General features: G+C 50.1%; 2 protein-coding genes across 8 annotated transcripts; one reads left to right on the top strand and one right to left on the bottom strand.

The window, feature by feature from the left end:
* Positions 1-290: 290 nt before the first annotated feature.
* On the bottom strand, positions 291-12,889 carry LOC122389718 (fucose mutarotase-like). 5 transcript variants are annotated; one of them, XM_043382055.1, is made up of 3 exons: positions 12,760-12,889; positions 2,051-2,349; positions 291-1,653 (listed from the first exon to the last, which is right to left on the bottom strand). In XM_043382055.1, exons 2-3 carry the CDS (start codon positions 2,315-2,317, stop codon positions 1,456-1,458), a joined length of 465 nt encoding a protein of 154 aa, XP_043237990.1. In that variant the 5' UTR covers positions 2,318-2,349; positions 12,760-12,889; the 3' UTR covers positions 291-1,455. The 5 variants fall into 5 exon arrangements, with proteins under 5 accessions (XP_043237990.1, XP_043237974.1, XP_043237996.1 ...); XM_043382039.1 differs by lacking the exon at positions 12,760-12,889 and adding an exon at positions 12,487-12,590; XM_043382061.1 differs by lacking the exon at positions 12,760-12,889 and adding an exon at positions 12,555-12,562.
* On the top strand, positions 12,657-26,586 carry LOC122389706 (probable E3 ubiquitin-protein ligase makorin-1). 3 transcript variants are annotated; one of them, XM_043382014.1, is made up of 10 exons: positions 12,657-12,908; positions 17,928-18,021; positions 18,245-18,706; positions 19,047-19,159; positions 20,231-20,342; positions 21,319-21,523; positions 21,819-21,931; positions 22,283-22,393; positions 23,703-23,862; positions 24,345-26,586. In XM_043382014.1, the coding sequence occupies exons 2-10, from the start codon at positions 17,987-17,989 to the stop codon at positions 24,486-24,488; spliced, it is 1,455 nt and encodes a 484-aa protein (XP_043237949.1). In that variant the 5' UTR covers positions 12,657-12,908; positions 17,928-17,986; the 3' UTR covers positions 24,489-26,586. The 3 variants fall into 3 exon arrangements, with proteins under 3 accessions (XP_043237949.1, XP_043237930.1, XP_043237938.1); XM_043381995.1 differs by having other exon boundaries at positions 12,801-12,868; XM_043382003.1 differs by having other exon boundaries at positions 12,803-12,841.
* The last annotated feature ends 1,183 nt before the right edge of the window (positions 26,587-27,769 follow it).

Below are 27,769 nucleotides of genomic sequence, written 5' to 3' on the forward strand. Positions count from 1 at the left end.
CTGCAATTTGCCTCGAGATCCACTGAGATCATAGATCCATTACTCGGATCCATGCACATGTCTCTGGACAGTAGGCCAATAATCAAGCCTGATTCAGCCGTCGTTAAAGAACCAAGAAAGCTAACATTGACGAACTGACATGATGCGCTGTCCGGTTGGTGTATCAACTATCAAGCGACTCTCGATTATCGAACTCTCTGAGCCCTCGAGGTGCTACAGAGCTACAAAGTACAATAGGTACCTAAAATCCAACTCACCCCTCCACCTCCTCGTCATACCAAACGACTCGCTCTACCTTAAAGTCAACATTTATTTCTTGAAAGCTTTCTATCACAATTCACATCGAATACTGCAAATCGCACGGCTAATCATCAACACAACAAAACACCAGTCGACTGGGACACTGTCTCCTCTCGAAACTGATTGGAGACCGTCTGTTGGTGGTTGCTGGTGAGTGGTGATCTCCGGCTAAAATATTAGACCCATGCCGCATGCGGTAAGGAAAAGCACTACGACACACTAATAAGCTCGCATGCAGTACTGGTACAGAATATGCATATCGTATTGCTGATGTTTGATATGAAGGTGCGTGCGGAATGCAAGGTCACCAGACTGGAAGGCTCTGTCAATTGACACCGGAAAGCTATACTATTTCTACCAACCCTACATCCACGACGCTGTGTATTCGGACAGCGGCGCGGTGGTTGAACCACAGCGGAAAAAGGCATGTCCGCGAACCCGGGCTGTATCGCTCACACCTGACGAAACTGACCAATCGCCGCGGTGCGAAACTGCTCCAATTGACAATCAACAGATGGCGGCAGAGGCAGACCAATCGAAAAATGTACATGAGCTTGAGCACTTTCACCTCAATGCTAGCCCACCTGCAGTCAAGTCTGCGACAACGCTGCAGGTTTTTCTAATCATGTGCATCAACGACAGTGAAATAACGCCCTTTAAATCTCGGATAACCATGCAAGGACGTCAAAAGACAAATAATGAACCATCAAAATGAATGACCATAATTATCTGGCCGATCGGCATTGCCGTGATATCGCAACGTCCCTTAGTCCCCAGAAATATTTCGCAAGAAGGTGCAACTTTCAAAAATAGTAGACATCAAAATGACTAGCATGACTATCAAACTGTGATGTGAGCTATGATTGATGGTGTCCAATACCCTAAATTCACTAAAAGACATGATTCCTGCTTAGTTGGTGCAGAATATTCACCATGTGGATCTCAAATACAAGAACTATAAACTAGTGAGCAAATCGATCTCTACTTCGCAAACACCGATGATATACGACTACCTCCTCGTTAAGAGTGACACTATTACAGTCACCTTGCACGACTACTGAAACGGTGAATTCAAAATGACCAAACACTTCCTCAGATCAGCAGTTGCGTCAGTACCACATGGTTCGCCTGACCTGCATCTGCTGCGGTCGGCGCTCAGGACTCGGTGTCGTACTCCCGCACCACGCCCTTCTTCAGTATGATGTTGCCATACTGAGCACGCTCCCCGGTGTGGACGATGGCGAACGCCTGCTTGGCGCGCTTGTAGAAGTCGAAGCGTTCCAATAGATCGATCTCGACCCGAGGGCCCTCCGCCTCGTCCAGCAGCGTGCGGTACGTGTCCCAAATCGGCGTCTGAAAGTGGGCAACCGTTCCGTCACAGGACGGCAGATAACCATACCCACCTTACCAAACACACCGCGTGACTGCATATGACCGATCCACTGTCCGTCGCCCGTTTTATGTGAAAAAAAATGTACTACATGTAGTTGCAACCATTCAACAATGCAGAATTTGCTAGTTCATAGAATACTAGCAGCGACACAGCACCTATAATCAGCCGGGCCCAATAGTACGTGTGGGGTTCACGGTCCAGTACATCGACTACAGTATAATTCCATATCTTAAAATTTAGCGTCCATAGCCTATACGCAAACAGAATGGGCCCCGCGCACCATTCACCGTTTAAGGTCCCCTGCCGGTCCATATTTCACGCCCCTCCCCCCCCTAAAAAAACACCCACGGCACGCACCTCGACTCCGCGGTCCTGGTCGGCCGGCACCGGGGCCATCAGCATCACCGGCTCGCCGACGTACGTGTCGAGTGGCATCAGCTGCAGCACGCTGCGCAGCAGCTGCGGGATCGTCTGGCCGTCGGCGCGCACCTCGCGCGGCCCCGCCCGGCAGCACGCGCTGGTCGGAAAGTGGGCGTCGGCCAGCACCAGCTCGTCGCCGTGGCCCATGCTGGCCAGCACGAACAGCAGCTCCGGCGAGATGTTGGACGGGATCTTCTTCAGCATGGTGGCAGCGGCGCCGGAGACAACTGTGCCAACTGGAACAGAGGTGTGGCTGTAAAAACTATCCATTTTGTACTTAATTCCAGACATGGCATGGATCCCAGGACAACCTGGGACAATCCCTCACCTCAAGATCCATCTCAGATCCATGATTCCGGATCATGGATCAGAGATGGATCTTGAGGGATTTTCTCAGAACTGTTAACTTAGGTGTTAACTTAGGTTAACTTAGGTTAACCAGCGCCCCACTCTCGTTTTTCTGCAATCACTTCTAAATCGCTGGACATATCGACGCGAAACTTTCAGTACCTTCGGCTGCATCAATTTGACACCTTGTGTCAATATTTGAATTTCGTAGCTACCATAGGTCGGCCGGAAATGACGTTAGTGTGACGTCATGTTCGGGCGATTTCGACGCAAAACATTGAACTACGGCAATTGCCAAGAGCTCAGTTTTTGAACTAGATCCAATTTCTTTGCATGAGGGGACTCAGAATACACTTGTTCCGTTCCGTTCCGTTGTTCCCAATTTGACACGTGTAATAGCAGCGTGCTGCTATCCCCGGTGAAACACCACCCGGGAGAATTTAGATGCCAAAGTTAAACGTGCCCTTTAACCCTCGCCCATGTAGGGGGGGGGGGGTTGGTGCACCCCCCCCCCCTGAGGTTTTTCGGAAATAGTGCAAAAACGGCGGCGCGCAGCGCCGCCAAATTTTGGGTACCTTATGGGGCAAACCTTGCGCATCTTTTGATAAAAAAATTTGACCGGGTCATGTCAGGTCACGGAGTTATGACGTCACAAAGGGAACAGCCTCCGGCCGGATTTTCACAAACTGAGTGCCAACGCCCGAGGTTTCCTGCCGGTGGTACGGACATCGGTTGATGGATCGTGATGAAACTTCCCATGCATGTTGGGGCAAGTATTGGCTATCATATGGTATAAGAAACTTGACCGGGTCAGGTCAGGTCACGGAGCTATGACGTCACAAGAGGAACAGCGTCCGGTACTATTTTTGAAGAGCCCGAACCACTATTTTGCTAATTCTTGTCACCTCAATGGGAATATGCAGCAATGTTACCTTCTATAGGGAGCAAATGGACCTCCCAAATCCAAAAATACAATCAGATTTCAAAAATTTAAATTTTGATTTTTCGAATTTCTGCCGCCGACTGTGACCTTGCCGACTTCCGGCGCTCCCAACGCGCCATTTTTAGAGTTAGGGAAACGAAATACATACCAAACGATAGAGAATTGATCAAGGAACACGATAGTGAAGGTTTCAAGTCGATATCTCCCACCGTTTTGCCGCAATCGCCGCGGAAAGTTGAAAAAAGTCTATTTTTCCGAAAATTTGACCTTTGACCGGTCAAAAGTAGGTCAAATGTTGACCTAGGACCAAAAAATATACCACCAATCGCGAGATCTCGGCGAGAGCAATCCGTTGGTCTTTTCCGCTAAGCTCTACGACGCTCCGTTTTCAAACGCCAAGGGGGGGTCGCACCAACCCCCCCCCCCCCCCTGCATGGGCGAAGGTGGCAGATCGCCGTTTACGGGCGAGGGTTAAAGCCGGACACGGCCTGTCCCACTTAACTGACTTCAACTGGCTGGCTGCGGCTACTCCCACCAATCGCAGACCATCCCAGTCAGGAGTCTCAAATATCGAGCGCCGGAGCGTCTCGAACCCGGGCTCTCACTACCGGGAGTCCAATGCTCTACCAACTGAGCTACGGGAAAGGCAAGTTATACGCATTATAGCAAAAATTTCACTATCATATTTTTTTCAATTTTTCGGTACGTATTTAACAACGTACACCAATACAAATAGTACCATCGTGTTACTTTCTGAATGCATCCGATACAACTTTGAAATTTGACATTTTTTACCTGAAAGTGGCCGGACACCAGCTAAATTCAACTCAAAATGGCCTCGAATGACATAAACAACGACATCGAATCAGTGGCGGCGCCACGAATTTTCGCCAGTGGGGGCAAGCTTGAGACTGACCCGACTGTTGTCTGATAACGCCGATCTGCAAAATCCATGAGCACATTGTCCCTAGATGTTGTCATTCAAAATTATTTTGGTTTTAGGTTTCATGCATAGGCGTATTGAGTTTAACCATTAACCCTCGCGGGCCCGGAAAGGGGGGGGGGGCATTTTTCGCCTCCCCTGGCGAATATTTGCGATACCTCACGAACGCTTAGGGATAGAAAGACGAAGCTTGCTGTACCTTATCCCCCATTAGTTTGACATCTTTTGAAGCAAAAAATTTGGACCTAGCCTCCTTGATAATGTCTCAGAGCCGATTTTTCTAGACTCCTGCACGGCAAACTTCGTCGTCACGGACGTGAACTTCAACCAGCTGCCAAAAATTGAGTTTTAGAGATAAAGACAAATTACGAGCACGGTTGTGTAGCATTTGACCCAGAAAAAATACTTAAGTAACTTTGGTGACCTGAGGTCAGAGGTCAGGGCAACGACCCCGAGCTGGGGCTTTAGTTTCTTTTTTTTCGCAAATAACTTCAACAAAAAATGGTTCTGGAGCTACGGCAGTGGTACCTTCGCATTAGTCTTGTCGAGACGCGTCGAATGACATATATATTGTTTGGAAAAGGTCAAGTTTTATGTTGACCTCATGTGACCTCGAATGACATTTGGTTGATTTTTTACACATGGAAGGTCATTTGTGATGATTTCGTAGCCGCGGATCACGATTCTTGGCCTCTGGCATCCATTTTGCTGTAAGCATTCATTTAGAGCCTCAGTATGGCAAAACATGTTTTAATTACCAGTATAACGCCTTTTGGGGCGACTAACGGAGCGAGCGAGAGGGTGGGCCTTGCACGTGTGAAATTTCGAGGGGGTACCTCCAACTGACTTGTGCACGGCACCCTACTAACCGGTCTCTAGCGATGTGCCAAATTTGAGCACAATCGGCGCAGCCGTTCTCGAGATCTGGAAGCGGCACCCTGCACGTGCGCACGTGCAAAATGGGTCCCAACTGACTTGTGCACGGCACCCTACTAACTGGTCCCTAACCGTGTACCAAATTTGAGCGCCATCGGTCCAGCCGTTCTCGAGATCTGGAAACGACCCCTGCACGTGCGCACGTGCAGCAGCACCCCAACTCTGGCACATGGATATGCAGTGCCTAGTGGGTGCCTACCTACATGCCAACTTTCAGCGCAATCGGCCAAGTAGTTACCGAGATATTGCAACAATTACAAAACTGACACCTCTTCGTTTTGCACGTGGCACGTGCATAAGGGGTCACCCACATGCATCGGGTATAGTCCAATACTTGGTAGAAGGAATGAAGCTACCCTACAAAAATTACCCCGTGTAAATCGGTCAAGTGGTTGCGGAGATATAAGCCTCGCAAAAGCGTCCGCACGGCCGGCCGGCCGGCCGGCCGGCCGCTCATACTCAGAAATTTCCGTTATTCTACGTAAGACTCCGCTCGCTTCGCTCGCTCCGTAATTATGCCTGACTTGAATAGTGAAATAGCCTCTAGCAAGGATACTCTCTTGTGACTTTGACCTCGTAGCAGTCTTGTATCGTAAGCTTAAGCACAAATAGGGGTCCGCTAAGCTTGAAAACATATCAAAACATCTCGGAATTTAGTATACAAGATATAAGAAAAAGTGCAAAGTTTGTGGTCAATTTTGAGCATGATCGTGACCTTGAATTTGAATGTTATGCACATCATCGGAATCCACGGATTCTCTTCTTTTGTTCAACATCCCTTTTAGCCGATTTTATGCACCATGCCGTCCTCTGGAACACGTACTTTGAGACCACTACATTAATGCCGGTTTTTGCCTTTGACCTTGAATTCTGACCTTGAAAACTGACCTGAGGTCAAAAAGTTTCGGTGCTTTAGAATCTTCTCATAGATACTTTTCGTTTGGTACCATTTTTGTTTCAGTAGCTGCCTTATTAACGGAGTTAAACAGGGAGGGGGGGGGGGGCTACCCCGGGCTGCGGTGGTTAGGATTACCCCCGGGCCGCCCGGCCGAAATAAAACTATAAAACTAGATTGCGAGACACAAACCTGTGAAAACTACTGAAAACGTTATGTTGTTCGTTGAGATGTAAAATGGTGTGTTCCTCAAAACTATAGTCAGTACCTATTTCTCATTTTCCCCGTAGTACGTATATAATGTGCGATTCTCTCACATACGATTGATATAGGTACGAGAATAAGCTCCATTAGGGCGACCCACATACAATTCCAGATAACCCGGGATATACATACCTATCACATTTTGTCATACCTCTCTGAGCTCAGTCTCAGTCTAAGGGTTCCCAAAAGAGGGTGATCTCTTCTCTGGCCGACTTTTGATAAACTGCTTCTCAACCTCCTCGAGATTAAGCTCTAGGGCAGCCTTTTGGTGAATGAAAATGAGTAGGAGAATGAGTGGGAGTACGAGATATGCGACAGACGGTCCGAGAACGAACGTTCTGCTGACGCACTTGATACGAGGACCGTCAAAAACAGGCGTACTATTATAACCGCCTATAATGAATGTTGCACCGGTCTTCTGTTCCCATACATCAGCCAAATTTTGTGGGGGCAAAAACATAGTCTTGCCCCCACGGCCTCCTGCCAGTGGGGGCAGTCTGCCCCCACTGCCCCCACGGTGGCGCCGCCCTTGCATCGAATTCAAATTTGATAGCTACCTATGGCCTGAATGCCAGACTGGAAAAAATACACATATTGCTGAATATGTCCGGCGTGGTGGTGGGATTGTGCTGAAAACTTCAGTTCACGTGCGGCGTAACTTCGCATACGCGGAATTCAGCGCATGGCGGTGGCTAATTTTTCGGCGCAGGGTGGCCCCAGATTTTTCGGTGAAAGACAGTCACCGAATTTAGTTGACGCACGGTGGACAATCCAACGGCAGATTCCTCTTGCGGGAGGCTCTGGAGAGGTTTCGGGACGAGACGTCCCCGCCCCGGTCGTCACGTGGTGAATTGAGGCCTCACCAGAGACGCGTTTACATAGGGTTTGTTGCAAGCTTATATCTCCGTCCCTGATGTTGCAAAAGATGCCAATGGTGCTGAACCCGACTGGAAAAAATGCACGCTTTCGTCGAGAACTCGAGCGTAGTTGGGCGTTTGCGCCGAAAATTTTCGGCGTACTTCGGCGTAAATCGACGGCTTGCGCCGAAATTTTCGGCGTACTTCGCGTAAATCGCGAAAAAAAACGTCCGGGGGTGGCACCAACCCCCCCTCGGCCGGCGAGGGTTAAATGTCTTCGGGAGTTAAACATCTTAAATATCACTTATCTTGTCTCGTGTTCGTCTCAGGGTATTTAAGTCATGTTCAGTGAACCTGATTGCGACTCTCCCACGGCGGGAACAGTTCACCGATCCAGAGTGAGGTTATGGATTGTCGGATCCCCTAGTTCAGATAACGGAGATAACGTATGCTATCGGGTGCGTATTGACTGTTGTGATTCCTGTATTTCCGGCGTGTGGTTTGTGGGCGGACGCTGGCAATCGGTCCCGCGTGGCCTGATATCTGCCCTATCCCATCGGCCGTGCTTGCACCATGCTGTTGAAGGCCCCGTCAGGCGTCAGTCACCGGCTGGGCACTACTGCTGATCAGAGCCGGGCAACAAAATAAAGGTTACGTTATGGAACATGCCAGTGAGTTTGTGAGTCAGGAGATTTTGTGATAGCGAACCCTGGTGCTCGGTCCCGCATGGCCTGCTGGTGTCTTTTGTCTGCCCGATCCCGTCGACCGTGCCAACAACCGTCTGTAGACAGTAGTCACTGGAAGACAGTCACACACACACGCCAGCCCCCCCCCCCTCGACGAAAAGTGCGTGGCTACAGCCTGCAGCCATCAGTAAGCCTTGAAAATTTTCGGCGCATGAAGCATGGCTTGGTAAAATAATTTCGGCGCATAAACCCTTGCGCCGAAATTTCGGCGCATCACCTCCGCCGAGAACTTCAGCGTAGTGGAGGCATTTTTTCCAGTCGGGGACTGCTGAACAATTAACAAAATGATCCCCTCTAAATATTTGAAGACCACTGCATCGAAATTCTCGCCAAATTAACGAGCTAGAGCCTCGTCAAATATGCTATGTAAACCGGGTTCAGGTGAGGCCTCAGCCGAAATGGACCATAAAACATGTTGATGTGTCACGTGACTGATTCATAATATATGATTTCCGTGACCTGTGATGACCCAACCCTGACCTGAAAATCAAAGTACAAATTTGGTACCCTTAGGGTATCTAAAGCATCTATTCACAAGTGCTTAAACTAAAAATGAGCCTTATCTGACTTGTAAGCTGGCGGCCAGAGCCCAAAATGTGAACAAGCCAAACATCAATCATGTTTACTTTGCCCTGACCTGTGACGTCATCGGTGACCTCGAGGTCCATAAAATTAGGGTTCACTCGACACTTTTTCCGGGGCTATCAAGCGCCATTTGAATTTTGAAAATCGGCCCAGTAGTTTCGGGGTTAGGAGGGTGCTATGAAATATGAAACATTATTATGTCAATGAAGATAATGTGATGTATTAGATGTTTGGTGCAGTATAGGGAACATCACTTACTTACTTACTTACTTACTTAAGATGCACGGAAAATTTTGAGAGGCCCAAGGCCTGTAGTGTCCGCTCCAGTCGAGTTCGTGTTTGACAGTGTTACTGTTCGTATGGTAGGGGCGGGGTGAAGTGGAGGTGTCTCCAGTGAGTGTCGAGCCCAAGGCTATATATATAGTCGAGCCGGTTCTTGAACGAGTTTAGAGAGTCGGCGTCTACGACGGATGATGGTAGGCTGTTCCAGTCGTTAATGACTCTGACTGCGAACGCGTTTCGACGGATGCGGGTGACGGCATGGGGCTTCGCAAGACGCCAGGAGTGTCCTCTTGTATCTCTGGTCGTTACTCGGTTGAAGAGCTCCTCCGGATTCAGGTCCAGTCTCCCATGCAGCACATTGTAGACAGCGATCATGTCGCCGCGTCGACGTCGGTAGTGGAGGGAAGGCAGCTTCATAGACTTCAGTCTTTCCTGGTACGGTAGGTGACGTACTTCCTGGACCAGCTTGGTCGCTCGGCGCTGGACTCGTTCGATGAGGAGCTGATCCGCTCGATTGAATGGCCCCCAGACAATGTTACCGTACTCCAGGAGCGGTCGCACAAGCGTCTTGAACAGGATTGGCAGGGTCATCTTGTCCAGCAGGCTGAATGACCGTCTTATCACGGCCATCACTCGAGATGCCTTGTTGACCGCTGCCGCTGCTTGCCTCCTGAACTTCAGCTCCGCGTCAACAATCACTCCTAGGTCCTTTTCCTCTGTCGCCGTCTGCAGGACTTCACCGTTCAAAAGGTAGTCGTGCCGGTGGACGTGACGACCGACGTGGAGGACCCTGCACTTCATGTCGTTAAATTGCAGTTGCCAATCCTCACCCCACTGTGTCACAGCGTCCAGGTTCGCTTGGAGAGCCCGCGCGTCCTCATGGTCACAGACGACCTGGTACAATTTGCTGTCGTCGGCAAAGACCTTGACACCGCAGCTTAGGACATTTGGCAGGTCGTTAACATATATGACAAACAATGTAGGTGCCAACACAGATCCTTGCGGGACTCCACTTGGGACTGAGGTCCATTCCGAGCAGGAACTGCCGATCGTAACCCGCTGCTTTCGCCCCGTCAGGAAGGCCTCTATCCATCGTAGCAGCTTCCCACGGATTCCATGTGCAGCCACCTTGTGGTGAAGCCTGCGGATTGATACAGTGTTGAAGGCCTTGGCCAGGTCAAGATAAATGATGTCCATGGGGTCACCACGTTCTGCAGCACGGCTCCAGTCCTCTGCTGAAAGTAGCAGTTGCGTTACGCAGGACCTGCCCGGCCGGAATCCATGCTGGGCTTCAGTAATCAGGCCCTCTGCCTGCAGGTGCTCCATCAGCCTGTCCCTGATGATGGCTTCCAGCACCTTGCAGGGCACTGGCGTCAGGCTGACTGGTCGGTAATTGCTGGGGTCGTCCTTGCTGCCCTTCTTGTAAATGGGGACCACGTTGGCCGACGTCCAGTCCTCTGGAAGGATCCCTGTATCGAGCGACTCCCGGTACATGGCTGCTAGTTGAGCTGATATTGAGTCTCTCGTCTCGTGGAGTACCCTTGGATGAATGCTGTCAGGTCCAGCGGCTGAGGAGGTCTTGATCTGGGCGAGCTTCTGTTTTACCAGGTCCTCTGAGATGTCAACGTCCTCTACTACTGGTCCCCTGTACGCGTCCCCGGCGTGCGGCATCGGCCGAAGGTCATCCTCGATGCAGACCGAGCTGAAGAATGCGTTCAGCACCGCGGTCTTCTCTTCGTCGTTTACTGTAAGCTGACCCGAGTCTGTGCGGAGGTTCTCAACGCCGGCCCTGCTCTTGGTTCTTGAGGCCAAGTACCGCCAGAACGCCTTTGGGTTTGCCTTCAGGTCAGCCGCCAGCTTCCTCTCCAGTTCCTTCCTTAGATTGCGGGTGAGCCGTCTCAGGTCGTTGCTACATCGCTTGTAGCGTGCGAGGCAGATGGATCTCGGTTGTACCATGGATTGGGTGTACTGGATCCACAACTTCCGCTTCAGCTTTTTCAATCGCATAGCTTCCCTGTCCATATAGATATTGCGTCTCTTATTAGTTGGGCAAGACCTGGGGATACACTGAGTCGTCAGAAGATCCAACGTCCTTTTGAAGTACTCGTATCTGGTGCGCGGGTCCGGAGGATCGGGCACTTCCCAGACAGTCTCCCTGATCCGATCATTCAGGAGCGCATAGTTCCCTTTGTTGAGGTTCAGCCGGGGCTCCCTTGGTTCTCTTCCCTGGTCATAGTGCACGGTCTCAAACCTCAGAACCACATGGTCGCTGTGTCCTATGGGTGGGTGGTAGACAAGGTTTTTGACTAGCCCCTCCTCGTTACTCAGGATAATGTCCAATCCGCTAGACCTGTTGCCTTCCCTGTATCGTGTGTCCCTGGTGACATGTTGTGTGAAGCCACAGTCTTGCAGCCCTTCCATAAATTGGTGTGTATGATGGCCCTCAGGGGCAGTGGAGTAGCTGTGAGTCCAGTCGATTTGGGGGTAGTTGATGTCCCCAGCAATCAACACTTGGGTGTTTCTTTCAGATGTGCAGCTAGTGATGAGCTCCAGTAACTCAGACGTAGAAGATGGTCCGTGGGCAGATGGGCTACGGTAAATACATCCAATGAGGAGGCGATTTGGGTTTCGCAGAGGGATCTCCAGCCACAGATGCTCGATTTGATTGCAGCCTGGGAAAGAGCGCTTGGTAGTCCTGATAGAAGTTTTGACGAATATGCCAATCCCTCTGTACCCACTGCTGCCAAGGTTCTCCTTTCCTGGATCGAAGTTCAAGTAAAGATTATATCCCAAAATAGCAAGGACTGCAGGTGAAATGGGGTGAATCTGTGCCTTTGGAATTATCTCTGTCAAGAAGATTATGTCTGGCTCATCGTTTACCAGGGCCATACAGAGGTCATCCCGTTTGTTAATAAATTGGTCTATGTTTGTGTAGAGGACCTTGAGTTTGCTTGACCTCTGCCTTCCTTCCTTATCTAGTCAATGCTGGTTGGGTGCCCCAGCGCCTGGCGCAATGGGCTCAGTGGAAGGTTCCGCTCTTGTCTGGGATGCTGCCAGCTGAGCGGTGTTAGTTGGCAGCCTGGTCTCAGTCCCATTCCTTGGGACTCCTGCATCTGGTCCGCTTGCTGGGAGATGTGTGCTCACAGGTCGGGAGTGACGTCTTTCAACTGGGACTGGGACAATCCTGCCTTGTCTAATGTGGATGTGCTCCTCCCCAGATGCTTTTCTCCTGGCCAGTTCTTGCCTCAGAGCGCGTGCTTTCTCTCGTTCTTGCCAGGTCAGGTCCGGGGTGATGTACACATTGCCCCACTCCACGGTTGTTCTTAGGGTGGCTGCTGACCTCAGGATGTTTGTTCTGTCTTCCATGGTGGCAAGGGTCACCAGCAGCAGTCTAGGCTTGTTCTCTGTCTTCTTTCCGATGCGGAATGAGTTTGTACATTTCACGACCAGCTTCATCCCCTCTTTTATCATGCTTACAAACTTCACCTCATCACTTTTCTTGTCTGGTTGGGCTGTGGTGACAAAATATTTTCTACATTTCCACGTATATAGAATATGAGATAAAAATACAAACCTCTAAATCGAACTCACTCAACCTCACACAAACCGATTTAACAAATAATATTTATAAATATAATACACAGCCAAAAATTTTCTTGTAAACACCAGAATTGTAACGGCTGCGTCAAAACTGAAAACTCTAATTGTTCCAGGAACTATACATATTAACAGGGCAAATCGACACTTTTCGTATAATTTTATCGGCATTATGCTTTGATTTGCATGCTTATTCTTCTATTATAAAAAAAAAATTTGCATCGTTTTTTTTGTTAAGTACTATTCTCACTTATTTTTCACTGCTGATAACCGTGTGTGTTTTGCGGAAGTGCAGTCACTTTTGTCCACACCGTCCACACATAATGCTCGCTGTTGTAATTCTGAGACGTTTCAAAGAGGTTATAGTTTATACATTCTTCACTTTTCTTCAATAATTTGGTGAGGTTGTAAGGTTGCGTGTATATTGATAACCATCTTCATGTAACCCACATTTGGTGGTGAAAAGCAATTAACCAGACATTGTTGAAAAATTCACAATAGTGGGCATTGAAGGTCATCAATTAAAAATTCTGAACACTTAATGAACTTTTTACCTTCCTAGGCAAGGGTACATATTTTTATTGCCCAGTGTACTGGTATGTCTGGTGAAGTTAAGCTTCTGTTCTTAGATGAGTTTTACCGTCCAGTGTCCACGGCCTGTGTGTTGGTACTCTTACCTGGTACTCTTACCTGGTGGGGCTCCTTCTGCTTCGCAGCCGGTAGTAAGGACTGGAGCAGGAGGAACCCGGATAGGATCAGGACACGCCAGTCACAGTCTCCCCACGATGATGTCCTGTAGATATGGCCAGATGACTGGAAAGTGTGTGTCCTCGTGGCATATGCCATTGGAAAACAACACTTATCGGTATGTTTGCACAAATATCGCGAGTCAGATGTAGTCGTACAATGTGTTACCTAGTGCCTGTGCGAGAAGTCGTTTGAAAGACGACAGATCTGAAGCGGCCACCACGGCCTCTGGCAAACTATTCCAGATAGCCACCCGACGATGCGAAAACGAGCGCTGCCGCACGTTCGAAACAGCACGTGCTACATGCAGCTTGAAGCAGTGACCACGAGTTCCACCTCGGGGAGGCTGATGGAAAATGTCCTCAGGGGTTATTGTGCTCTTCCCATGGAAAATCTTCCAGTACTGTATCAGATCGGCGCGAATTAGTCGGCCTTGCACAGAGAAAAGGTCAAGTTCCTTCAGCCTCTCCGCATAAGTCATGTCATGCATCCCTTCAATGTGTTTTGTCCATCTGCGCTGTACCCTTTCTAGTTTACGCACATCCTCAGCATATTCGGTGTACCACAGACAAGACGCATACTCAAGCACAGGCCTTACATGCGTCCTGAGAAGGAACAACATGAATGCGGGTGATCGACAAACTGTAGCCTTTTTAAAATTGTGACACAGTCCACCGGCCTTATGCACTACAGTGGCTATATGTAGATGAAATTTTAACGAATCATCGACCAACACTCCTAGGTCACGCTGCGAGTGATGGATCGGAAGTGGTGTACCGTCTAACGTGTACAACGGCTGAGATTGGCTACAGAACTTCCGGGAAAATCTCAACACCGCACACTTAGCCTTGTTCATGCGCAAGCCCCAGGACAGAGAGGTCTTATACAGCACGTCAATATCTTGTTGCAGTGTCGGATCTGTCTGGGGATACAACGACACAGAGTTGCGCGCAACAGAAGCATACAATTTAAGGTCATCGGCAAACATCTTAAAAGTACAGGAAAGCTTTGAGCACACAAAATTAATATATATCAAAAACAACAGCGGACCTAACACGGAACCCTGTGGAACACCACTGCACACGTCTCTGCTGCTGCTTAAGTTACCACCAACACACACCTGCATGACTCTATCTGTTAAGAATGAAGAAATCCAAGAGAGTAGGCATCCATCAATACCCAACAGCTGAAGTTTCCTAAGCAGTATTCTATGACACACCACATCGAACGCCTTGGAGTAATCAAACAGAACAAGATCAACGGTCTGACCTGCGTCAACTTTCGATGATACGTCGTCATAGACAAGTAGGAGCTGTTCCATCACCGATCTCTCGGGACGGAACCCAAACTGGTGCTCCGATATAATTCTATTTGAATCCAGGTACTCGTATACATGTTTGGCAATGACACGTTCTAGCACCTTACAACAGACAGGGGTAAGACTTACGGGTCTATAATTAAGGGGTTCATATCGCTTTCCCTTCTTAAACAGCGGTATTACATTAGACCTCTTCCAGGCGCTTGGAACGGTACCTTCCACAATCGATCGGTTAAAGATAACATGTAAAGGGTAAGTTAGGACATCACTACAATTTTTTAACACTAGCGGATGAATAAAATCAGGACCCATTGCAGAGTTTGTGTCAAGGGAGCGAAGATGTGACAGCACATCCTGCGCCGTAACTCGGATAGCGTCAATAGAACCGTCAAAGGTCTGATGAGGCTCTTGGGCAGTGGGGACCTCTTTCATAAACACAGAGGCAAAAGAAGAGGCCAGTATTTCACCCATGCTAATGGGTCCGAAGTCAGTTGTCCCGTATCTAACCTTAAAGGCCCTACAGCAACCGGCGCAACCTTCTTAGATCTGACGTAAGAGTGCAAGAGTTTTGGACACTCACTGAACCTCTGTATCATAGATTGCTCGTATGACGCCTGAGACATCACATCAAAGTTACGAACTTTCTTGTTTATAGTAGAAAAATGAACAAAGGCATCGCGGGCCGCAGCGGATGTCCGGCCGCTATGCAGCCTGACTCTTTTATATGTCAGCCAAGCCTCGTGTCGCCTGCTTAGTAAACTCCTAGGTGGATTTTTTGACCAGGGTGGCTTGCCACCCGAGCTCCTGCTTTTAGGAGGCACATGATCTAACACTTTGGGATGTGCACGAAGTTAGCATGGCATGTAGGTAGGTATACCAGTAGGCGGTAGTAGTAAAGCAGGTGTCACACTTGTTTCTTGCAACCAAGGAGAGGTGCTGTAGGTTGTTAGGTTGTAGATGTTTGGTTTTAGGTGGTAGGTTTTAGGTTGTAGGTACAAGGTAAGGATAGGTACATCATTTGCATTAGTTTTATTAGAAAGTATCTATCTATGGGTATATCTCCTCTCCTTGGTTTGGTTTCAAAAAGCAAGTTTGACACCTGCTTTACAAGTACCAGTATACCTACCTACCTTGACCTCTGAATGCCTCAGTTTTACAGTGATCTTGAACTGGTTGAGTGTGGGTTCCAGCAAGCAGCATTGACAATTTCTGATAGCAGCCAAACTGCAAAGTGTGGCATGTTGCATGTTCATGCCCTAGGCTAGATGCCCACTGCCCAGCACCATGGAAATTGGAATGCACACTTGGTGCAGTATAAAAGCAAGCGTGTATCAGTAATTACTCAACTAGCAAACAATGTTTAAACTTTAAAGTGGTAGCCTGCATGCCCAATAAAGGCACAGTTTGATGCTGCAAATTCTTCACATCACTAAGAGAGACTATTAGCATGTAGCCATGCACTGACTGCCAATCCATGGGGTCAAACAACCAGCAGCTGCTGCAGCTACTTGGGGACATGTCCCCAAGCTGTCCTGGCTTGTAGATTATGTTTGACCATTTGACATGAGTCTTGAGCCAATTAGTGTTGTTGTGTGAGTGGAAGGGTGGAGTGGTACTGGTATTTAATATATCCTAAACTATTATCTTTGATGATCTTCTTTTAGAGCTCACATAATATGTGGTGGAGGAATATTTTGGTGGTAAAATCTAATAAGAACAATGGGCATGATGCATAACAGTTGACCTGACTTGACCTATGCGACCTACTAAAGTACTCAATCAAATTATTATTGAACATAATGCTAAATTCAAAATTATTACCCCAAAACACTCGAAAATTCACTTCTACCATTTCTAGGAGCTCCTGATTTTCCTACATTTGGGCCATTGGCCAGCTGACCTGGAGGTTCAATCATTGACCTAGGATTTTAAATCGGGTACCATTGACTTCCTCTTGTCAAGAGCAATACACTCGCTTTTAACCGCGAAGCTCTTGCTAGATTAGGGCTGTGAGAGTGCTAACTAATAGCTCTGCGTGTGTCCGCTAGGTGGCAGGCCGGTAGCGAGCATTTGACCGGTCACTGAGCCAATAAACAGTACGCGGCTAGACACGAGCGAGTGCGTTTGTGCAGACGGAGCGCGGACGAGTACGAGAGACTGAGCGAACTCACACAAGGGCCGAACAGCAGTGGAGAGGTCTGATACTCCTGCTTTATACATAAGCTGCTGTGAAAATGCCAGAATTCCGAATTCGTGACATTTTGCAAATGTTCGCACTAGTGAACTGTCACACATTTGATATACACCCTAGTAACTAGCATTCTTCCAAGAGCGGTAGTGGGCTGTGGGGGCAATGACCTCTATATAGGTATTATAGAGGTCAATGTGTGGGGGCGACAAGTAAAAAAAAACTCCGCACATTTTGCGTTTGGCGCATTTGCAATTTCGCGCGAACTCTGATGACCGCACGCAACTTCACAATTCACGCAGCTCACGGGCGGTACAGCGGTAGAATGGGTCGTACAAGTTCAGGTTGATCCCAACATGAAACACTGATGCACCGCCTTCATATCTCCGCGCCTTCGTCGGTAGTACAGGGATGGCAGTTTCAGCGCCTACAGTCTCTCAGTGTAGGGCAGGTGGCGCAGATCCGAGACCCTCTTGGTCGCCCGTCGCTGGACGCGTTCCGCGAGTCGTTCCACTAGTTTCGTATTACATTGGCCAGAGCTGCGGAGTTGACAGCATTTCGGTAAATCCTACTCCCTCATAACTTAGTGAAACGAATCACTTACATGCACTTCGTTGTCAACTTTACCATCTCTCATCCCTCGAGGGACTTTACTATCAGACTTCAGCACAGCTTCATTGCCAAATTCGCTATCTGCTATCTCCTAAGGAATAGCAGATCCCTTTTGCACCTTTGAACTTTGGACCTTTGAACTTTGACCTTTGAACTTTGGCGCTTCTCCGGAAAATGTGTTAACGATAACGATATCTGTGTTCCCGTTGTTCCAGAATCCAGGGGAACTGCCAATATATTAACCGCACCACCCGTTTTCCTTTGTGTTCTGGCGCATGCGCAGCGAAGTTGACCAGGACCGGCGGGGTTTTCAATTCAGTTTTCACGGAGCTGGTAACGGTGGACGGGTCGTTCGTATGACGCTGGGCACTGGGCAATCAAATGAACGTTAAATTCCGGTGGTAGGTAACTATACATTGATGATTACCTACAGTGACCCTGTCATCCTTCTTAAAGCATTCATTTGCATCACCTTGCCAAGGGACTTATGCTGTTATTCTGGCATGAACCTGTTGTGTCTTTGGATGTGTTTACACTAACCTCTTGATTACAGATATAAAATCATAAGTTAAAAAGAAGAAATCATTGGTGGTTTGGAGTATTTAGGGGAAGATGGCAGAGGGATGGACTAGCAATGTCCTTTGTAGGTAAGTTCATCTCCCACTTGTCGGGTGATCGCTGCTTGTGCCACCTCTGTATTTTTCCTCAATACTTCTTGCTTTGGCCGTGGAATCACAAAAGTTCAGAGTGCCGATATTTCTGTAAAATCAAATGTCATCGGGAACAAGTTTGGAGCTGGTGGTTTCGAGCTGGATTACCAGGCTCCACAATTCGCACCTAACAGACACCTGTATCGCTGACTTTCCCCAGGTACTTCATGCATGGCACGTGTAGGAACGGCACCGGGTGCTCCTACTCTCACGACGCCAACCTGGCGCGGCCCACGCTGCCGTGCAAGTTCTACCAGTGCGGCACGTGCGCCTACGGCAGCAAGTGCGACTACCTGCACGAGGACCCGGCGGCGGCGGCGCTGAGGACGGCCGACACCTCCGGTCAGCCGGCCCGGACGGCGCCGGCGGCCCCTGCCGGCCGCAGCGGGCGCGCTCAGAGCGGCCGCTCCGGCGGCGGCGGCTCGTCCAACAGAGGCCAGCAGAACAGGGCGGCCGAGGGGAGCGGACAGACGAACAGGAGTCAGACGACTGGGCGGGGGCAGGGCGGTAGAGGCGGGCAGGCGAGGCAGAGCGCCGCCGCCCAGACACCGGCGGCTGCGCCGGCTCCGGCTCCGGCTCCGGCAGTGTCAACCACAGCGACGACGGCGACGGAGAGTGTCAGGTGAGCGACGGTCCCTGTGGCGGGGTCCGAGATCGGCTTACCTTGCTGTGATGACTGTGGCCGCTCAGTTGTGTGCGGATAGCTTAGTGGCAGTGGTTAAGTGTTTTGTAACGAGTCATCTCGTGACTCGTGTTATGCCGTGTTATGTAAGTCATTAGAAGGCTAATGTTTCACGGTCTGTTGTGTGTAAATCCGCTCAGGGACTGGTTTTTGATATCATAGTGACTCTATGTTAGAAACGCCGTACAATTATATTTAGTCTGGTGCGTTGTATGGTTGATGTCACATGTCCACCCGTCCCTATGACTGACGAGCTTTGCCTCCGTGTACCGTACCACAGGCGGCCGATGAAGGATCTGAAGCTGTGTGACATGACGAGCGGAGCGCGCGTGCCCGTCAACTGGGCCGACGCGCCCGAGTTTGTGCCCGGCTCCGGACTGATGACTGCGCCCGGTAAGCAGAGCTGAGAGCATGCTCATAATGGGGCGTTTTAATATACTGGGTTAGTTTTGTGTGCTTAATGAATAGAGACATGATTTTACTGGAGAGACGGTCCCTGTCACTACGTGTAACCGCATGTCGAAATTCTAGCTTTCAAAAACATCGTGACATTAACAATTTGTAGCGGTATTTCGTCACTGTGCGGTTGCGTAACCTACTGATGGTGCGCCACCCTGGTTGTTTGCGCAACCGTCGCTGCGACCTTTACCTCAGGATACCTACCGTTTTCCTTGTCGATCACCTTATCGCAGATTATCGGCCCTCAGCTCTTCCCCTTGCCGTCATTCCCCTCGTTTTTGAGTTGACCTTTACCCCTTCAGAGTGCCGTTTTTCTTGTCAATCATTATGTCGCGTGGGTAGTATCGCCCATTGCCCCATAACTGCCACTGCCACCGACGCTACTTTTCCCTCCTTATCTGAATGGGTTCTTACTTGAGGGGCCGTGGTCTTGTCGATAAAATTACCGTATTTTGCTAACACCAACCAACAAAGGTCTCCCCCACCCCAGCTATTGGTGCATAATGACCTGTTTAGTGCGCGCTGAACTAGGGAAGCAGGTGACTGACCCGCCGATGAGCCGATGACCACCGCAGTACCGGGGTGAACAGAATCACAGTTCATCATTATCACTAACCCCAATTCCCAACAACATTCAGCCACCATCGCTCCTTACGTCATATAACGGCTTGAACCAATGTCTCCTGTTCTTTCCCAATTTATCCAAACCCGTCCGGCAACTCAACAATTGGCACACTGCTTCTTGTTACCGTCAACCGTCGTCTTTATATGGCGGTACAAACCACCGTTTCTTGCCCTTTCTTATATGACTGTTCGAGCCTCCGTACATATAAACCCTTCCCTATATGACGGCTAAAACCACCGCTCCTTATTCTACCCTGCTGATGGTTATAATCCAAACACCGTTCCCATCGTCCATGTTCACTTACCGTTAACCCTTCATTCGTGCATTCATTCATTCATTCATTCATTCATTCATCGTCACAACCGCTTTTGTCCCCGCAGAGCCGGAGGTGCGGTCGTACGCGGACGTAGCCCAGCCAGCGGAGAGCCGGCGGGACCCGAACGATCTGCAGCTGATCCCGCTCTGCCCCTATGCCGCCGTCGGAAAGTGCAGGTGAGCCCGCTGCGACACCGGCAACACTGTGGTCTGTCCGGTCTCTGCGGTCGGCAGCACAGCCCCGTGCGGGAGCTGGACTTGGTCTTGTGTGGGTTCAAGGCCGGGACAAATAGGAAATAAGGGGGCTGTTTGAAAGAGTAGCGGTAAATGAATGTTTCTCTTGCGCGAAAGGTTTAGTCTCTGGTTACTGATATTTTGGTCGATGTTTGTTACCTATTTTGCCAATGTGTAACAATCTGCAGCACGAAATCCATTGCCCTGACTCTTCCATACTGGTCCTTTCATCTCGCCTGTGGCGTCTCCAATTCCATCTCTCTGGCTAGTGGCCATCCCAACTCTGGTCTCACCCCACCACCCTAACCCTCGCTACATGGCTGTGGTCCCCATCTCCAACCCATGCCGTGCTTCCCCTTCTAACCGTCCCACCCACCCTGTCAAGCTAGGCAGCACTGTGCCTCCGTCGTCCCTCTGACAGCTATCACTCCCCGTCAGGTATGGCGAGCACTGCGCGCTGCTGCACCGACTTTACCCCTTTGACTGTGCTGTCCTCCCTTTGTCAGGTACGGCGAGCACTGCGCGCTGCTGCACCGACTCTACCCTTTGACTGTGCTGTCCTCTCTCTGTCAGGTACGGCGAGCACTGCGCGCTGCTGCACCGACTCTACCCTTTGACTGTGCTGCCCTCCCTCTGTCAGGTACGGCGAGCACTGCGCGCTGCACCTCTATCGCAGACCGTCCCCCCTCTGACCTACTCCGTCCTCCCTTTGTCAGGTACGGCGAGCACTGCGCGCTGCTGCACCGACTCTACCCTTTGACTGTGCTGTCCTCTCTCTGTCAGGTACGGCGAGCACTGCGCGCTGCTGGACCGACTTTACCCCTTTGACTGTGCTGTCCTCTCTCTGTCAGGTACGGCGAGCACTGCGCGCTGCTGGACCGACTTTACCCCTTTGACTGTGCTGTCCTCTCTCTGTCAGGTACGGCGAGCACTGCGCGCTGCTACACGGCGAGGTGTGCGAGTACTGTCAGTGCCAAGTACTGCATCCGTTCGATCCCGAACAGCAGCGTAAACACCGCGCCGAGTGTCTGAGCACCCACGAGCGCGACATGGAGCACTCGTTCCGCATGGCCAAGTCGATCGACAAGGCGTGCGGCATCTGCATGGAGGTCGTGGTCGAAAAGGTGGGTGGATCGGCAGGGAAGTGTTAGGGAGAAATGACGGACTCTTCAGAGGAGGGAGACAAACGTGGTGATATATCGCTTCCGATTGAGATGTACGGGCCACCTCACTCGTATGTACATTTCATTATCCGTGCCGTTTCTGCTATATCGTCGGAGGTTCACCATCGCCAGCCTTGTGTATTCTTACGAATATCAGTTTACAGAGTTCGTCCAACCGGTTCACAGTCATGTTGTAGCAATGCTCACCGCCCTCTGGTTCGCTGTGTTTAACTGACCTCTGTCGTCGCCATTGCAGAAGGAGCCGAACGCGCGTCGGTTCGGCATTCTGCCCAGTTGCAGCCACTGTTTCTGCGTGGCCTGTATTCGCCAGTGGCGCTCGTCCAGCCAGTTCGAGCCCAAAGTTACCAGGTAAAGTCGGGCGGTACACGCGCGTCGTGGGGTGATAAAAGTGGAGTGATCAGCGGGGTCAGTGGTGCTGTTTAAGGAGGGAGGGAGGAGTGTCAGATGACCTTGCGATTTCTTATTCTGTCGAAGATAGTTTTTAGCTCAGTGTTTTTTTTTTTAGCTTAACTTTTTAAGTTAAGCATGACTCACTTTTATTTAGGTTATCGTATAAATGGCAGACGAAATAATTAGCGAATATCGCGAAGTCGCCGGTTGTGTCATTTCGCTATCGACATCTTTCAGCTTCTAGATCGTGCTCCTCCCTTTTCGTCCTTATCATTCTCGTATGTTGACGATGTGTGGTCACCTGCGCAGGGGCTGCCCCGAGTGTCGCGTGCACAGCGACTTCATCTGTCCGAGCCGATACTGGGTGGACGAGTCCGAGGAGAAGAATAAACTCATCGAGGACTACATCGCATCCTGCAGGTGAATATATCACGGCTGAGGGTTTGGATAGCCCACTCACTCAACGTGCATTACACTGACGCATGCTAACTGTGAAGTGATGATACACTCATGAATCGATACACACCAGCCAGGGTGATAGAGTGGTCAGACTAGACTGTCATAATGCAAACACGGTAGGTCGCGGGGTGGCGGGGATGCTCAGAAGACACTCGTAGACACAGAGACTCTTCTCATGATGTGCCACAGCTGGAAACTATAGAGCTTATATAGGTATCATCACCATGTTTAACCCTATTAGTGGCAGGGGGGGTTGTTTTTTATCCACCCCTCAGGGTTTTCGGGAATATCTCCGAAACCGCTGAAGCTACGATGCTGAAATTTTCTGACTTTTCCTAAAACTAAATTGGGCACATTCCCTGAAAAGTTCAAGTTCATAACTTTACCAGGGGCGGCTCCAGAGCACTGGGAATTGGGGGGTCCTATTCGAGAAGCGACTCATTTGGGCGAAGATCACGATGCTGCACCAGTTTTACGAACAGTGAATGAAAGGTATCATGTGATAACATATACAAAGTTATTGTGCATCCTCTTTTGACACGTTTTGGCTATAATAGGCGGATCCAGGCGTCCAAAAAGGGGGTTATTTTTTACCTCCCAACATAGGTGCCCTGACACCGCCTATGCATGACCAATACAATTTTAGTCGTTCTCTCATAAGAAAATTGTAACATAACAAGACCATTGCCACCCTTTTTAGAAACAGTACCAACAAAAACCTTATTTACTATACTTTTTGTGTACCCCCAATCTCAATGATCTGTATCCGCCTATGATTTTTGAAAATGCATATTTTTAGGATCCATGTGAATTCCTGGTTCATTCTCTATCGATCGGCAAAAGTTGCGTTAAGATTGGTTCAGAAACCTGGCCGTGATAAACAGTCTAAAATGTATCTGCAATTTGCCCGTTTTTACCCCCCTCTACCCCCCTATTGACATTTTTTTAGAAATGTAGATCTCGTTCAGCGAAATCGAATGCCGTTTGAATTTTGAAAATCGGCCCGTTAGATCTCGAGATATCAAGGGGGGGGGGGGGTCGTAAACAGCCCCCCCCCCCTCCCTGCCACTAATAGGGGTAGCCAGGAGCCTGCCACTAATAGGGTTAACTGCTGTTGTGATAACGTGCACTCTTTATTCAAAGTGTTGTTGAATTAGCCGGTCTGCTCTTAGTTTTCACTTTTGTTCGGGTGATACTGTCTCAACACCGACAATTTTCACTAAAACTGTGCCTGCCATTTACCCCACATCTCTCCCCCTCTCGTCGTCAGCAACAAGCCTTGCAAGCACTTCAACGAGGGCCGCGGCGAGTGTCCCTTCGGGAACAAGTGTTTCTACCGGCACACGTACCCGGACGGTCGGAAGGCAGAGCTGGGCCCGCCGCGCCGCCGGCGGCGTCAGAATCAGTTCATCGAGACGGAGCTCATGTCGGTACGTGTACGTGCGCCGCGCGCCTACCTCCGCCAGCTGCAGCGCGACCGCGACTGCTGAGCTGGGGAAGGGTTACTGGAGGGGACTAGATGTGTGATCTCATTATATACCAAATGTATCGCAGCTATCGAAGCATTTATTGTAACTACGGGTGATCTCAGGGTAAAAAAGGAAAGAAAAAGACTTATATGGCTGGCGTTTGCGGCCAGACTAACGTTCGCTCTTTTCCATTGTACTGAGCGGGTTTTAGTCATTATGCATTCACACTTATTAAGCATAACCAAATACAAATTACCTTTCATGCGACTTTTTTGATTGACGAATGTCTTGAATTATAGATGAAGCTAGGATAGGCCCAACTCACGGGTTGCTGCTCGCTACGTCAGCGCACTGCCGTCGATTCACCCAGCTTATAGTTTCCATTTCCTGTCCTCTCCTTATTCCTGGACGACTGGTCTGACGGGTGCCTCGGCTGTCGCCAGGACGTCATGCTCTCCGACTTCCTCTCGGACGAGATGCGAGCAATGGACGACGAGCTGGCCGAAGAGGCGATCCGTCTGAACCTGATGATCATCCAGGCGGACATGATGGACCTCATGTTCCCGTCCGACTCTGAGGATGAGTGACGCCGCCAGCCGGAGCGCCCAGCGAAACGTCTTTCTGTTGCGCCGCCTGCCGCTGCTGCCTGCTCTCTCACACACACTCACCCTACCTCTGCGCGGTCCGGCGGTCCGCCGGCGCGGCGGTGCCCGGTCGGGAGGACCTCTGTGCTGCCGCTGCTGGGGCCAGGCAGTCGTCACCTTACCGTCTCTGGTCGCCACTGCGGTGACTCTCAGCCACCGGCGGGCCGCGGATTGCTGCTGTCGGCTCTCACTGTCCTCTGGCGCAGGTCAGCCCTCGGGTTCGTCCGTCGTCCGCCTCCTACCAGTGACTCTTGGATGGAGACCCAGTGAGGGTGACTGTATAACGGAACCCGCCACTAACGCCACCGGAAGGCTGCGGAAACAAATTCGGTGTGCCGTTCGGGTGCCTAGCGGCAGTGTTCGAGTTCGTGCGCGGTTTACACGAGTAAACTAAGCTCAGATGGTAACCGACATAAGAACACGTCAGCCGCTGTTCACGATCCTAATAGCCAATCAATCCGTAGAATGTGACAGCATTCGTCTCGGCAAAATGATTCTGTTTTGATTTTAATTTTAGTTTAGTCAGTTTCACTAATCAGCGTATAAATCAATGCTGATCTGTCTGTTTTAGCGTCCGTTCTTTCAGTAAGAGCTTTGTTCCTGGCATGGATGGATGGAGGGTGCTGCGTCTGGGTAGAGTGATTGAGTAGTTGGGCAGAGGGTGGGAGGATGGCCCTGCGGCGGACGATAGAGGTCTAATTGCGCCTGCCTGCGTGTGAGCTGACCGCCCGTCGCGGTGCGCAGTAGCTGTAGCTCTCATTACTTAGACGTCGTAGGAGCGTGCCGCGTGTTTTTACCTTCCTGCGCACACTGTGCGCCTATCATGTTCTCTGTCTCCTTCAACTCGTTCGTTCTTTCGGCGACAAAATGCCGCCCGTAGTCTCTGTGATTGTACCGCAGGAGTTAGCGCGCGCGCCCGGCCTTGCGAGCCGCGGACTCCGTAGCTCATCATAATCTAGCTCACATTATTCCAGTATTGGGCTCTTGATGCAATACCCCAGCTATGTGGCGGCCGTTGCGGCTGCCTCTCCGTATGTGCTAGCGTGTGTGTGTTGCGGGCAGTTGATCGGCAGAGTACCTTTCTGGCGGACGGGAGGGGGGTGGCAGCGGGCCGGCTCTGTGGGCCCTGCACATGGCGCGTGTACATAGCGCTGCTGTGAGACATTCAGTCCAGATCAAAACGTGCGAGTGTGGCGCCGTGCCGGCTGTAGTGGCGCCCCGGTCGGCGCTGAGCTGTACTCGTCAAATCCGCGCACTCACCACGACCTCTGTACGGCGGTCCATAACCGGCTTACCGTGGGGCAGCTCCCGACTCGCGCTTCAGTGCCTCTGTTCAATGTGATCGGCGTAGTCAGCGGCCGGCGTTTTAACCTGCGTTTAGTCCGTCCGTGCCGGCGGGCCGATCGGTGACGGGGTCGGCTGCAGTCCAAGGTGCGCCCTACTAGTTTGCGCCCGCCCGGCCCACACGAGATTTTAGTCCAGCGGTGCTGATTAGAGAGTGAGAGGCCAGTACGGGCCAGCCGGCAGTCCTCTGATTCCTGCACGTGTCATCATAAAAACAATGGTCCGTTTGGAACTGTTTTTTGGGCCTGTAACAGTGTCGATTAAAGAAACATGTCAACACAACCCGCTTTATATCGACTGATCGCTTAATGTCATTAGTCGCTTATCAGTAGAGCTTCGGATTATGCTGTATCTGGCTTTTCTGGTAGTGCTATTTTATGTCATATACGCCTTAAGTTTTAAGTTTACTGTCTAAACTATTTGGCTGGGGTTTTCAAAGCAACGCGATACAACTTCAATGAAAATTCACGTTTGGGTGACGTTGGTGTCTGGTAGAAGGGTTTCGGCGAGAGGAAGTTGGTACGGTCTGAAGCGATGCCATAGTGACATATCCCTCGTAGCGCACATTTGGCCTCGTCAGGCTCCGTTGACCTGTTGTGATTTCCGTCGTCGACAGTTGTGTCGAGTTCGACCTGATATGCATTGTGTCGCTTTGAGTTAACCGATGGTCTCAGAATACACAACCGATCCAAAGTAACCGGACGACGTTTCTAGCTAACTGCATTGAGGCTGGCAGTGACTGCAGAGTGCAGAGTTTCTATGTCACTGAGGATTAGAGTTACGCACCTCAATTCGACCTATTGAGTCGAGTTTGTAGGGATACGCACTACGGCGTGGTTTCAGGTATTTTGCCGCGATTTCAGAGATCAATACCACGTCTGAGATGGAAAATGTTTGAGGATCTGAGACACAGCAATAGCATTAACCCGGCGGCCGCTGGGCCTCCGCGCCACCCGCCGGCCGCTGGGGGGGGGGGGGGGCATATAGTTGCCCCCCCCCCCCTTTACTTCTGCGACGATATCGTCGCAACGCGAAGAGATAGAGAAGCGAAACTTTGCACACATCTTCCTGAATACCTAGCCGAGGTTGTGTCCAAATTTGGTGTCGATCCGATTTGAAATGACGTCACAGTGACGTCATAAGTGAAATTATAGATTTGCGACTCTCATATTCCTCACGATACATCAGATATATGGGACCGAATATAAAGGGCCGATTATTGGTCAGAAACTAGATGGAAGTGTAGTTAGATGTTTTAGGATGACAGCAGGTGCTGTCTAGTTCATTTACAGTCGAGTATCATGCTCAGCGTCATCAGAAACGGCCCATATCGGAAAATGACAAAACTTTATGACGTCACTGTGACGTCATCTTAGGTGCTACAACCACAAAACTTTCCTCAAACATTGCCTAGGTATTCATTTGAAGCTATGCCAAGTTTCACGTTCGTAGCTCATCAGGTTTCGGAGATATTTCACAAAACGTAAAGGGGGGGCAACTTTATGCCCCCCCCCCCCAGCGGCTCGTGGGTTAATCTGTAGGCTCGTTGCCGAGGACCGGTTGAAGCGGAACAGGGCAGTCTACGATCTACGAAGATTTAACCCGCGCTCCGTAGGAGGGGGGGGGGGGCGAAACGGCCCTCTGTCCTTTTCCGTCGATATCTCCTAAACGGCTGCAGATTTCGCCACCAAACTTTCAGGACCCATCTGGGCATTAATTTTACACATTGTGACCAAAAATTTTCCATAGGCTATGATAGGTTGGTCACACATGACGTCAAAATGACGTCATGTTCTGCCATTTCCGACCGAAAAGAGCTTCGCGAGAAAAGCTGTCAGGCCTACAGCTTTGAAGATACAGAAAAATGATCAAACATAAAA

Source organism: Amphibalanus amphitrite, unplaced genomic scaffold, assembly GCF_019059575.1.
Source record: "Amphibalanus amphitrite isolate SeventyFive unplaced genomic scaffold, NRLGWU_Aamphi_draft 000019F_arrow, whole genome shotgun sequence".
Lineage (NCBI taxonomy): Eukaryota > Metazoa > Arthropoda > Thecostraca > Balanomorpha > Balanidae > Amphibalanus > Amphibalanus amphitrite.